This window comes from Scomber japonicus, chromosome 24 (assembly GCF_027409825.1).
Source record: "Scomber japonicus isolate fScoJap1 chromosome 24, fScoJap1.pri, whole genome shotgun sequence".
In the NCBI taxonomy this organism is placed as follows: Eukaryota; Metazoa; Chordata; class Actinopteri; order Scombriformes; family Scombridae; genus Scomber; species Scomber japonicus.
The window spans coordinates 13,187,492-13,201,639 of record NC_070601.1 but is presented as its reverse complement, the minus strand read 5'-3'; the positions used below and the strand labels follow the sequence as shown (position 1 = coordinate 13,201,639).

Here is a 14,148-nt window from a genome sequence, read left to right as displayed (position 1 = left end):
CTGCTGTTAGATGTGTTAGAAATGTGACCTCACGCACAAATAGTAAGGGAGTTAAAGAGAAACTGGCTTTCCTAATTGATATTTTAGCACATTTATGGAGGAAAATGTTCACTTCACTTTCTCCTGACATCATTTATATGATTACTTCCATCTGGAAAATCTAGTAGATACAGTATGTAGCAGGTGATCCATTACTTTGGCCATCTTTAAAAAAACAAAAAAAACACCTCCTTCCTCCTGAATCTCCAACATCTTTTCCCTCTCGTTGCTTTTATCTTTGCCCTTCCTGCTGTTCTCTTATCTCTTCCTAAAAGCACTCGCCACTGTTTTTTTTCTTCTTTTTTTCACATGCTTATTCTAGTGTGACAGGAGCATCACCTTGTGTTATGCGGCTCGGAATTTTTTTTGCCCTTCTTGCTCACATTTGCTGGCAGGAGAGGTGCCGATATAAGCTGGCTAAAAGTCTGAAAATGGAAGAGACTGCTCTGCAATTCAGTGTCTGTCCTGCAGCTATGACACACACACACACACACACACACAGACAGACACACACAAATAAGCACGCACACACACTGAGTGTAAAAGTTAGTCAGACAGCGGTACGGCTGAGGCTGGCCATCGGGCGCTCCAGGTTTTATGACCAGAGCTGCTGAGCGGACGGTTCTGCCGCGGCTTAGTTGGCTGCCTACAGGACTTCACACTGAGCCTGTGTGCGTGCGTGTGTGTGTGTGCACCCTAGCAGAGCAAACACACGCACACACACACACACACACACACACACACACACTCCCTCTCTCTCTCATGCAGCAGTGAACTTGTAGAGATGCTCCGCCTTGCCTTGTGCGTCCTCTGGTATTGTGCTGGAGCTGACAGGGAGTGGTTCACTGGTATTATGGTCGCCGCAGAGCTCAGCAGCCTTAACGGAGGCTCCCTCAGGGCATCGCTCAGTGTCACGCCTCTCCTTCACGACACCTTTAAGTGCTCCGTGCAAGCAATCACCCGAGCATGCACGGACCCTCAAAAAACTGGCAACGTCATATTTAAAAATGTCTAAATCAAAGACGCAGATAACCATCCAGACTAATAGCTGCACACACTCTCCTCTCCTCTCCTCTGATGGGTGTTAATTCTTTCAAAAAGCCACAGTGTGTCACAAGGGTGGCCGTCTACTGAGCTGCATTAATCATACGTCAGGCTCTCCACGCACCGCTCTCACTGAAAATCATGTTGGAAGGCGAGCTAATGAGAAATGTCTTAATCACTGTGAGGCGCATAAAGAGGCTGCGCATACACAGGAAGCAGCCGAGCACTCCATCACACTAATCTTTTTTCTCCTTCACACACGCGCACACACACACCTGCCGCTCTCTCTCTCATGCAAAAGGCTGACCTTTTCTCTCCTACACCTCCGCTGTGCTCTGCGTGGATCAGGGCTCTCGTCTGCACTATAACCAGCTCGACTAGGAAGGTGAAGGACCCCCCCTCAATCCCTCTATCTCTGGCTCCCCGTTCCTGTGCAGAGGACGAGGAGGCGGAAAAAAGGGAACGAGCGTCACCTTTTTCTCGGAAGCTGCTGCCAGATCATGAGGAGAGGGGGAAAAAAAAAATCTAGCGTTGATTTCGAAGCAAAGAAAATTTAAAAAAAGAAAGAGCAGCTGTGTTTTTCGCAGATTAGGTGTGAGCTTTTTTTTGTTGGGAAGTGTCACATTAAAAAAAAAGGACGATGGCGGGAGCGGTGCCAAACAGCTGTGGGATATTGTCTGCAGTGATGTAGAATACTAAAAACACAACTGTAATCAGTGGCGCACTGTGAGACACACACGCGCACACACACACACACACACACATACAACGGTCTGTCACCTAAATCTTAAAATTCCAACCACAGGAAACAACACTGCTGACTTCCAAACTAAACCATAAAAAGACGAGTTTAGCCGAGTTCAGGACGCAGCCAATCAAAACCAAGTGTTCATACAAACAGCTAATAAGGCTACTAATGCCAGTTCACACTCGTGGCACCGCAATAAAATTGATTTCCGTGTTTCGCTTAACCGGGTAACTAATCTTCCATTTTCAAGCCGTTTTCTGCTAATTGCAAAGCAAGTGGGGAAGCATTGACAGGGGAGCTGTGTAATTGGACCAGAGAACGATTAGTGTAAAGCCGATGAAATTATATCACTTTCATACGTTGTTTGCCTCAATTTCAAGAGGGCAACTCGAGCTGTGTCAGTTCAAGGAACTAACTGTTAGCACTGACTGAATTAAACGAAAAATGCAACATAAACAGCCTCTAATTGCACCGCTCGCTCTGCCTGCAAGTCGCGTTTGGAGCGAGGTACGACGCAGCCAGCCAGCCAGCCAGCCAGCCAGCCAGCCGGCATTAATAAATTAAATCTACAGCAGAGCATGTTGGTAATCCATTACCTATCCCATAGGAGAGCTTCCAGAGAATATCAATCTAGGCAATTAAAGCAGAGACAATAAACACTGAAAATGAACATGCAAAGTCTTTAGCGGTTTTTAGTGTGTGGAGCCTTGTGAGAGAGGAATAAACTTCAAAAAGCTGGTCATTAAAAGTCCATTTGCAGACAACACCTGCAGAACAAACAGAGAGGAGGAGGAGGAGGAGAGAGGGAGGGAAACAGGAGGACGAGCTTGGCTAGAGAACAATGCGGAGCGAAGCCTCTTATTGGCTGATCTTGGTTAATTATCCCCGTAATGGAAAAGCAGAGGACAGCGCTGGTAACTAGTGAGGAGATTCAGCGAGGAGCGTGCCGAATCTCACGTTGAGCTTAGTTTGAACGAGTGAGAGGAAAAGACGGCGCGCCAGCTCACAGACCTGCAGGAAAGAAGCTGGTGCTGGAGGCGATTTTCATAGATGGATGTTGAATTTTTTTTTTTAAAAGAACACTGATAAGGGAGGAGTTCACCTCATGTAACGATAAACAGCAGAAAATTCAACAGCCCCAAAGACACAAAGAAAAGCAGAACAAACTACCAACAACAAAAACAGGAAACCACATTTTTTAAAAATTAAAAAAAGACACATGAGTAAAGGCATGTGAGGTGGATCAACAGCCGCTCGCTGACAAAGTGGTTGCTAAGCTGCAGGACCTACCTGCCTGGCAGCTCTGCCCTCCATCCCTTCTGCTACTCGACCGCTTAGTTTCCATCGTACAGGAGGCACAATCTGCTGGAGAGGAGGCTGGAGTCGCCTCCCAGCTCGCTCCTCGGCAGCTGCCTGCTGCCTCCTGTGCGCTCGCTCGACTGAGTGAGAGTGGAGGACCGGGAGAGGGGAGTGTAAAAGAGGAGAGGGGTGAGGTAGAGTGTGGGTGTCACAAAGAGAGAGAGAGCGAGAGAGAGAGAGCGAGAGAGCGAGAGAGAGCGAGAGAGAGCGCGCGAGAGAGAGAGAGAGAGAGCGAGAGAGCGAGAGAGGGAGAGAGAGAGAGAGAGAGAGAGAGAGAGAGAGAGAGAGAGAGAGAGAGAGAGAGAGAGAGAGAGAGAGAGAGAGAGAGCGCGCTGTGCGAGCAGAAGTCTACCTGCCACAACCCATCAAGCCCAGCCAGCCTTGGAGACAGCGCCAAATCAACAGCTGGCCTCTGTGTGATGTCACAGCCTCGACAGCCAGTCACAGCGGCCGAGGCCGGGCCCGGCGCTACGGAGCGCTGACTGAACCAAAGTCACCAGCTAAATGGGGCTCTTCATTAGCTACTCTGCTTTAGGATGGAGGAGGGGAGGAGGGGGGGGTAAGAGGAGGTGGAGGAGGAGGAAAGGGCAGTCAGGGACATGGGATAGATAGAATGAGACCGAGAGGAAGAGCAAGAGGAAGATGAGAAAAAACCAGGAGGGTGGGAGAGAGAATAGATGGAGAAAAGGAGCGCAGAGGGAAAAAAAAGGGAGGGAAGCGAGAAAGGAGAAAAAGGGAGAAGACAAGCAGGAGAGGGAGGGAGGAGAGGAGAGGATAGGGGACAGGAGCGACGTGTCTGCGCGGCCCACCTAGGTGCTCAAAGACCAGGTGGAGAGTCGATGGGGGAGGCGTCAGCCGCTGAGAGGCCGAGCTGTTCGTTGGGCTACCTTCCCATTAAAAGCCGGCGCCCTGCTTCCAACACGAGAAGAAGAAGAAGAAGAAGGAGGAGAAGAAGGAGACAGCTAATCCCACTGACTCAGAGAGAGAGAGCCACCACCTGAAACACCACCCGTTACTGAGGCAGAGCAGAGAGAGGGAGAGACGCGATAATAAAACAACCCACTTCAGGGCAAAAATCTAAGATAAGCTTATTTGTGGATCAGCCGGAGAAACAATACAGTGACTGTGTAAATGAGAAGAGCAGCTGCTTGTGCATGATCAAACCACACCCTGAACCTCCTCCATTTCATCCCAAATCTGCCTTTCGTGACTTAAGAGGTTTTTTTTTTTTTTTTTAACGGGGTAAACCAATAAGAGATGATAGCACACCAGAAGTCATTGGTTTATTTCATTAAGAGATCAAGTAGCCTGTCTTCTCTGTGCATGCAGAGGAGATAGACTGATAATAATAATTTAAAAAAACCAACATATTTCATCAGTGAGTGATTGACAGGCTGTCAAACACTCAGGAAGTCCCACACTTGGTCCTGAGCGCAGCCCCGAGTCTAGACTGCCACCGTAATGTGATTGTTTTGTCCTCTCAGTCACTCAAGACTTTTAACGGCAAACACAGTGGGTGGAAAAGTTCCTGCTGTCACTTAGCAACCGACACGAGGGCTTGCGACAACCGATCCGATCCTGCCTCATAATTGTGCCATTCGTTATGCCAGGGGTCTCTGAAGAATGTATTATTGTGCTTCCTTAATCCCATGAAAAGGTCACCGATTGAACAAACAATTTATGGACGGGGCGGCTGAATTATTTAATGGCCCCCGGACCAAATATTATAGGAAAGAGAGATTTCCCCTCGGAAAGGCCGATTAATTATTTAGTCATTGGGGTCTTGTTTTTTTTTTGGCTATTACACAGCATCCCTCAATCTCAATATTGGAGAATGTCATCAAGCAAATACGCCCTAACCTGTGTAATGAATGGTCAACAGAGTGGCGGCTACAGTGTGGCCTGAAAATCTCCCTGGGGTTGAAACAGTTATAGCAAACAATTACTAACATTTATTTTAAGCCTGCTTCACTAGAAAGCTTTTTCAGATGTTAATATTTATCCGCCTCAACCGTTTCACCCCAATAACCTGATCGAGCATGTCTAAATTCGTGGACACAAACGCTAAATATGTTCACAATTGCCTGTTGTCAGTCCTGTAGGGATGAACATGTTGTCTCCACTGTGGAAAAAAAAAACACAGCAGCCGCAGGGACTGAACCGACATCCACTCTCTCCACCCACCAGGCTCCGCTGATACCTTAATGAAAATGATATTATCATGATACTCAGGCTCAGTGGTGGCAACTTGTTAGAGATGGAAGTTAAGCCTTACAAGTCTAAAAGGCAATAATAGTCAGGTTTAGTGCATCAGTATCAATATGGATAGATGTCACTGATTAAAAAAAAGCACCAAAATGAGTTATTTGATGTATGATTTGCAACCTATAACCAGCATAAATCTAGTTAAAGCCAAGATTTTACACCCTATTATTATCTCTATGACAACAAGAACAGGGTGGTCCTAAACTGCTGTGTGTATTAATATTAAATAAATAAATAAAATGCTCTTTTTTAGATCCATTTATCAACGCTTACATATTGAGAATCTCAGAAATACTTGTGCTTAATTTTATGTGCAAGGTCACGCATCATTCGTTGCATATTTGCTATTAATTTGAATGTGAAATGAGGTTTATGCATTTAGAGGACTAATTCGGCTGATAGTGCTGCATTTTAATGGTCGTTCAAGTGCTACATTAACATGACTCTGCCTTAATTGCTAAAGCTGCAAGTCTCTGGTTTGCTTCTGTGGTGGGATTTATGTTAAGTATTACCTATGTGTTTTAACGTTATATGTCATTTATTAATACGTGGGCTTGATTAATGAGCGTGTATCGTGTTTCTACGCTCCCCATTGTCAATGACTTCCACACACATAAGACACCGTGATACATGTGATAGCACAAGCAGAGGCTGCGGGGGATTAAAAGAAAATGCATGCATTTGTTTGGATTAATCATTCAGGGCAATGTAACTCACTAAACACCAATCTTAGTCCTCGACACTTGACGCTTCGCAAAAACGCGTCACACCAGACTTCATGTTAATTTTATCAATTTCACGTTTCCTTCGTATCGGCAAAAATACACACGGCGGACAACATGTAACATCTGTATCAGATAATTGATACATGTAGCTACAATTCGGCCGATAAGACATTTAACCAGGCAGCGTATTAATTCAATTAAAGCTCAGGGTATTGGAGTGGCTAATAGTTAGCGTTCACCTCATTACATGCTGTTCTCTGCCGCATATCTTACTGGGAGACGAACAGTCCAACCAGGCCTCAAAGTTATTGAATTAAGCGGTGTTATTGGAATAAGTACCGCTTGGTTTATCTGATGAACGCCGAAAATACCAACGCTTGCTTACAATTTGGACACGGTGTTCGCTTGCGAGGTGTGTGTACTTAGAGATATATAATGAGAGGCGTTTGGTATCGTGTCGGGGCTAAAGCTAACGGTTATTACCTGGCGCTGTGTTGAAAACGGGCACACACCGGCGCCCTGAGCTGTCACGCACCACCGAGAAGAGACATGTTTACTGTAGACAACTAGCTCCTGTTACATGAATTATCCGTTTAACGTTTGTGTTTTTATAGCAAACCGGTAACTGCAGATATCTAACGTTGCCTTACCCCTTTGGTTTACAGCCGTTGTCTCTACCGAGGGTGAGTAGCGTTTGTGGCGGAGTGAGAATGACCGAGAGGTAGCAGCAGGCTGGGGGAGAGTGCGTCAACTGCTCACGTCCGGTGTTACGCCGTATTTGGTGACCCATCAGATTCTGTGACCTGCAGTGTTGGAACTGGAAGAAGTATTCCAATTTTGGCTGAAGTCAAAGTATCAGATCTATTTACGACATAATAAAATACATCATTAATACTAATTAGTCAATGCATGAGCAGTATTTGATATAATAGCCAAAACCCATTTTTTGCAAAATTAGTACCTTAAGTACTAATTTCTATACTTTTACTAAAGTTTGATTTTCAATAGAAGGTTTTTACTTCTAATGAAGTATTTTTACATTGCCGTATTGACGGTCAACCTTTAAGAATCTGAGTAGAGCTTCTAACATTGCAGGTCACAGAATCGGATGGGTTACCAAATACGGTGTAACACCGGCACGTAGAGTGGTTGAATATAAGTTACGTCGTGTCGTTGCTGGACAGTTTTTTCGGTTAGCACGCAGTTTATCTTCCTAGATGGGTAATTTGTGCTGCATATATTTTAAATGCTGATGTTAAGATGATATGTGGTTAGATTATGAAGTGGCCAGAAAGTTGCATTCATAGGTAAGAGTGTGCTGCGGATGACTGGTGATTTAAATCGAGTGTACCTTAAATTTGCCGCGAAAATTGTGTCTAAGCTGCTGTCTCATCGGGCTGGAAAACCACTCATACATATACACAAATAAGGTTGGTCTTCTTATTTAGCTTAAACGTACATGTTTGACCAAGAGAGTATACTACTACACTACTCAGGATATTGTAGCAAGGAAGTGTTTGGCCACATGGACTCTACTTCCAACTAATGTTACAACACTACTACACAACTCTCATTAAATATTCATGTTGTGTTTGCTGATGTTTGACTTTCTTCTTCTTCTTCTTCTTCTTCTTCGGTTTTACTGGCAGACCACAAACCAAAGTTAAAGGTGCCCTCCACCATATACTATACCGGAGCATGTAACGTCATGACTTTAAACAACTTAAACTAACAACTCAAATGTTGTAAAGAAGTTATATTCTGGATATTAATTCACTTTCTTCTTATAGGTTTTTAGTGGCGGTTGGCATCCAAAAAGTCTCCTTACTGCCACCCACTGGATTTAAACTTAACTTTTCATTGACTAATTAAATAATAACCCCTTCCCATCCCATTTCATACTCTGCTATAACTTTCTTATATGCTTTATTTATAGGAGAAACTTAAAGCTTCTTTCAACAGATTGACTCTCTGATTATGGCTTATGTTGCTATTTCTACCCAACAAACCTACAGACACATATTGTGATTGTCTAAAGGTACAACATACATACTTCTGTAGTTATTTGTATCAACTATACATTTGTTTTAATCGTATTTAATTAGGCTTTTATAGGCCCCTAACATTTACTAATATATCACTGATGAAGTTACAATTCATATTTTAAACACTTCCAAGTGCAATAGGCATGCACAAACTGGTTTGCACTTATATTTTATACTTTACATATTTTTATGTATTATATATATCTTAGGAATGATTTTATGAGTGTATGGATTCTATGGATGTTATGTAATTTCTGTCAACTGTATGTCTGTTATTGGTGGGCCAAAGACAATTTTCCACCATGGTGGACAATAAAGTTCTATTCTATTCTATTCTATTCTATTGTATTCCAATTTCACAATAACAAACACTGATACAACATCTGCCCCTATCTGTAAACACAGCTAGCTTTCTACCTTCCATCTGTCATACACTATCATTAAGTGAAGCCTTTTCTTTTTCAGACAATAATAGTTTTGCGGGGTTGCACATGTACATTCGCCAATAGCAGTGATTACATGTTCCCTGGCTAACCACAGCATTGCCAGGTGAGGCATCACAAAGCAGATGCTGTCATTATAACTAGAGGCGGCTTCCACTGGCAACTTTTACCATCTCATCTAAGAAACTGAGTCTTATTTGTCTACTAAGCTGGGTCATCCATCTGTGACACAGCTTCAAATCATGGTATTGCTGTCAGTGCTGGTAGGCAGCAGAATAAAGCTACCCAGCATTATTAAACAACATGTTTAAATCAGCCATAAAAATGTCTAATAGAGGCTGTAGAAAATATTTACTAATTCAGACTAAACCTAATCTACTATTTTTTAACTGTTTTTTTCCCCCCAGCCTAAAATCAGATCCGGCTGACTGAGCAAGGACCAAGAAACTGATGAGGACTTACTAATGGAAATGGATGATAATGGCCTACAGACCTCTCACTGTGATACAAGATGGTCACAGCAACTGTCAGGCCTTCCTCCCAAGCTCCTGCAGCGCCTGATGCCTTTCCAAAGGGAGGGAGTGGAGTTTGCTTTGTCGAAGAACGGACGGTAAGCAGCGCTTCCCCTTACTCAGTTACATCACAGCTTTGCGGGGGTCGGCTAATGAGTTGTTTTCTTTCGAAGTTTTCTTTTTTGGGTCGAGTTTTGTGTTAAGGAACATCCCCTACATTGGCACAGCAGTCACAAACACAGTATTTTAAGGCAATTTAAAATAAATCAGAATATAAAAAGGTCAGCTTGCATCTTTTTTGCAAAAGGAATAATAATGCCAAATCTGTCAACTAAATGTAGATGCACAGGTAAGTAGTCCTGTTGTCTCTCTATGGGTGGGTGCCATCCTGTGTTTGAGGCCCAACCCTCTACTCCACCTCTGCATTGTCTAAATATTGATTTATTGGTATGAGGATGTGTTCCACTCAAACATATTGTCAGAGTATTTCGTGGAAGAATTCAAGCCCTTTCCTCAATCTTTACAGCAATTATAGGGAGAGGTTTGGTGTTGGTACCCTGTGGAATGTTTGACCAGTAGTGGTTGTAGATGCTTTTAAGTGTTGCTCCTAGTTTCAGTTGCATCTCATATTCACACAAAAGGACGCATACAATTTATTTCTTGTATATATTATGTATGTTACAAATGTTGTTTCCTAACTTAGGGGTTAATGTGATAGTAATGTGACTGTGACACAGTGGTATAAGACATCCTGGTCCTAGGCTGATTGAACTCTTGAACTTGCTTCTATCTGAGGGCTGTTTCCTGATCTCTGGGGTTAGCTGGAGGTATCTTTACCTTAAGCCTATTGTCTCAGGAAGTGTGTGGGTCATGAGGAACCTAGACAAGGTACATTTGAATGACCTTTATTGAAGTCATTGACCATTAGGTCTCTGCTGGATCATCGATGACCAGACAAGTAACAGTTTGTTAAAATGTCCATTGAGGGACCTGACTGGTATGGCAAAAATACAAGATAACTGTATTTTTGTTTTGTGTTTTTGTATTTGGACATTTTTATAATTATTACTGATGGTGTAATGGATTGTAAATGTCTCTTGTGCTTTTATGCTCTTGATTGAGACATGGAAAATTTCAACGACACAATGTAAAACTCAGATCTGCAAATGTTTAATGATGACAAACGTTGCATTTGACACATTCATTAGGCCTCCAGGATATTTACCATGCATTTGTAATAGTGAATGTAAACTTAACTATTAACGTTAACCAAAAACATTTCCCAGGGTATCCATGAATCCTGCAAGAAAACCTCAACTCACTAGATAAAATGATCTGTTATACACCAACCCATCCAGTCAACTGCAGTTCTAAATGATACTGAAGAGATACAAAGTTCTTAAGTTAACTCCATTGTTACCAATATTATGTGATTATCTGTACATTGATAATTTGCCGATTGAAGCTCTAAAGGAAAAGGAAAACTCTGATTTCCAAAATTAAGATGGTTCAAGAGGCTAATCATGAGCATTTGTGAATATATTCTACAATCAGAAGGTCAGATAGAGCCCAGCTTGTATCTCCGAAAACAATTACCTGTCCACAGAAGGTTCTCACTTGCCCTCAAGTCCACCAGTGTTTGGCTGCCTCGAGCATTAGCTGCAGGAACGGGCCAGGACTTGCCCGTTTCCTAACCCGACCAGTCGATGTACACTCTGGTTGTCAGTAAGGTCAGCGCAGGGGGAGCCAATCTGAGCAGCGCTGCTGTGATGCGGAGCGGCCATATTGATTCAGGAACACTGGGAGGCACTGCTTTGTTGCACGGGCGGGTCAGGAGTCAATTGGCTCTCGCTGCACCGTGCGGACAGCTACCTCAGTCAATTGGCGTCAATGTGACAGTAAGAGCAGGTTCGGGCACTTCTTCTCTCAGAAGACAAGCAAGCAGCTGTTATGTTATAGATAGAACGGGCACTGACATGATGTTCAGACAAGTTAGAAATACAGTAATAATACACATATACACAATGACAATATCAATATCCTGTATAATTGGGTAATGATAGGTGGAACAAAATCATCTTGAATAAAGAGTTTGTTCACTATATGTCTTGTATTTTTTTCCTCCTTTCCTTGTACCGTTTTTTTATCATTTCTTCTTGGTCAGCAGTAATGTAATCTGTCACCTCCATCACCTCCATTTATCATATGATTCTCAAGTCTAAACAATCTGAGTGCATAAGCCAGCGGGTCCTCATGCATATCAAGACAATGCTTTATTTTACATAGAAATAGTTTTTCTCTCAGTAAAGCCTCTACTGAACAGGTCAGGCTGGGTGTGAAGGAGAAATGTAAGATCAGACTGTTTATTTAATCTAGCTTCTTGGCTTGCAGAATCGATTGAAAATTGATACAGATATTGATATATTGGCTGATCATTTTATACACACAGAACATATACATAAACACACATTTTTTGCAATGTCCCTCCAATGTGGTTATCAAACACTTGTGACAAAGATATAAACTAACTATAAATAAAAGCTCAGACCTAAAAAATAGTATATATTAAACTTGAGTTAAGAAGAAGGATCAAATATACATACGCCTATAGAGCTTTAAAAAGACAACATATACCCCAATACTGGTATATTTGTGATTGCAAATATTGGGCAATAATATTGGCTGACCAATATATTGGTAAGGCTCTACTCTATTTGATACGATAAGTTTCAAGGTTTACCATTTTTACTATGACATTTTCTCTTAATATTTCCAAAATTATATTGTCATTTATTAGCTTTAACAGCAATTACAGAAAGCCATCCTCTACACATCCTAGTTGCTAAATAGAACAGTATCAAAGTAGTTATGTGAGATGATGGTGACTAAGAATTGAAGTGTGTTTTAAACCTACTCTACATCTCCACAAGTAAGTGCATTCACAAGCAGGCAGACGGCAGGGATGATTACAAGCTGAAAACGATCATCATCGACCGCCATTATCTTTCTATTTCTATCTGAATTTGAGGCGCCCTGCAGTTTTTCATTTGTTCACTCAATATTCTTGGAAAGAGCCTTGAATTAAGTCTCTATCTCACTGATACTCAACAGATTGCCACTGAAGAGGCAGAAATAACAATACTTTTACCTACAGATTGCAATGCAGCTGCAGACTTATTGAATTTTTTTGTTTTAAGGAGTGTAAAAAAAATGTGGGAAATGTAGGATGCTAGTATACTTGAAGTGGAAATAGATGAGGCAGGCTGGCAGGAGGAAAAAAAAGTAAATAGCAGCTCTTTATTATAAAATAACTCCTGGAATGCACTGAACATCACTGATGCTGGATATCTAACAGTGTAGGAGGATCCGTGGGCGGATTTTTCCTTTAAATCTCATAGTCAGTGTGTCTTTTCACATCCAGAGCATCAAGAGTACCGAGCCGAAACATCAAATGTTGTTGCAATTCAAATACTTATGGAGCCCACTGTATTGGTCTGTGTAGGAGGGTGAGTGAATTTTATAGGGTTAGATGAGGGATAATGTGGGAAAGCTGTGGTACAGAGTGACAATAAAAACCCATGAGATGTGGTTGATTGTATTGTTTCGGAAAGTTGGGGCGGAAGTTTGCCATTTGAGAGCTTACATTTGTACATATTCAGCTACAATTGCAAAAAATTACCCATGATGCACTTGTAAATTGCAGTACTCTGAATGAGCCTACATAGATAATGCAAAACCCTATCAATTTGGAGTAAAAGTACATCCATTAAAACCTCTTGGTCACTTCCATTAAGGTGCTGATTGTGATGTGATACATTGCATGTCCACCCTGCTCTGATTTGTCCACAATATTATTGTTAGTGACTGCCTGTGCTTTTATTGAAAAAAGGGGGCTGCTCTGCTGATGTGAGAGGGGATCAATAAGCAGACTTTGTTCTGTCTCGCTGTGATGGTCAAATTACTGAGAGAAGAATCCAGAGAGGGGAGTTTGTTCTCTGTTCACACACAAGTTGATGTTTTTTTACGCCACATTTGCACCGGCTCATAGATATTGTTCATAATATAGAGACTACACGCTGAGTGGTCCTGTAAAATCATTTGGACTTTTCAGCAGCACAGTGGGAGCTATAGTGCCTTGTAAAAGCTCATCCATGAAAGATAAATGAGGTACAGTGCAATAAGTGACAACATTTAAGAGAAGCTTGGTGGACATCATTCAGAGAGCAAAGAAATAAAGGTCCTGAAAAACCTGGCTCCAAATCTTGAGTATTTCTCTAAAACCACAAAAACTCATGACTAAATAAGCAATAGTCAACCTTCAAGTTGATTTACTAAGAGTTTAGCATTCAAAAACACAGCTAATCTGCTTCATCAGGACTTGGTTAACCAGATTGGTGCTCAAAAGCAGATATCAGTTTTCCCCAGCTAACAAGAAAACTAAAATACAAAAATCTCTCATGTGAAATAACCAAAATTGTTCTAACCTTGGCATAAAATGATTTAATGTAGGGCTGCCTTGTTCATTGTAAGAAGCAGATGAGACCGTAAGTATTCAGAGCCTTCAACAGTTTATTTGATGTCATTGATTTAGTCTGTTAAAGGGGTACTACAGTACGTGATTAAACTTCTATTAGGTTGGGGGATTTGTGAGAGACAGATTAAAAAAAAAAGAGGAGTCAATCTCCAAAACCAATAGATCCTACATTTCATACATTCTCCCATACAGCAAAACAAGAGTTAATTTTATTCAACCATCGCTAACAAATATGTGCTGATGTTTGTCGACCTCAGTGCAATTCACAATGCAGACTGGCTGTTAACATGACTACGACAATGCTACCATGGTGATGCTAAGCAGATGGTTACCATGTTCATCATCTCAGATTAACATTTAATCTTTTGCATTAAATGCAAAGTACAGCAGAGGCTGGTGGTGGTATTTGCTCATAAACCAAAGTATTGAACAAA

The 14,148-nt window shown here is 42.0% G+C and overlaps 2 protein-coding genes across 4 annotated transcripts in view; one reads left to right on the top strand and one right to left on the bottom strand.

Moving 5' to 3' along the window:
• Positions 1-6,937, bottom strand: part of LOC128354156 (R3H domain-containing protein 1) — a 49,680-nt gene extending 42,743 nt beyond the window's left edge. Inside the window, exon 1 of one of the 2 annotated variants that reach the window (XM_053314418.1) lies at positions 6,831-6,937. The gene's annotated coding sequence lies outside the window, so the exon portion shown is untranslated. Of the gene's footprint in view, positions 1-3,121; positions 3,210-6,830 lie in introns of those variants that run through there. The other variant, XM_053314419.1, reaches the window with a different exon arrangement.
• A 625-nt stretch (positions 6,938-7,562) lies between these two features.
• zranb3 (zinc finger, RAN-binding domain containing 3) overlaps positions 7,563-14,148 on the top strand; it is an 80,670-nt gene continuing 74,084 nt past the window's right edge. Inside the window, exons 1-2 of one of the 2 annotated variants that reach the window (XM_053314464.1) lie at positions 7,563-7,610; positions 9,087-9,278. In XM_053314464.1, coding sequence (XP_053170439.1) covers positions 9,180-9,278 — 99 coding nt within the window. In that variant the 5' untranslated portion in view covers positions 7,563-7,610; positions 9,087-9,179. Of the gene's footprint in view, positions 7,611-9,086; positions 9,279-14,148 lie in introns of those variants that run through there. The other variant, XM_053314463.1, reaches the window with a different exon arrangement.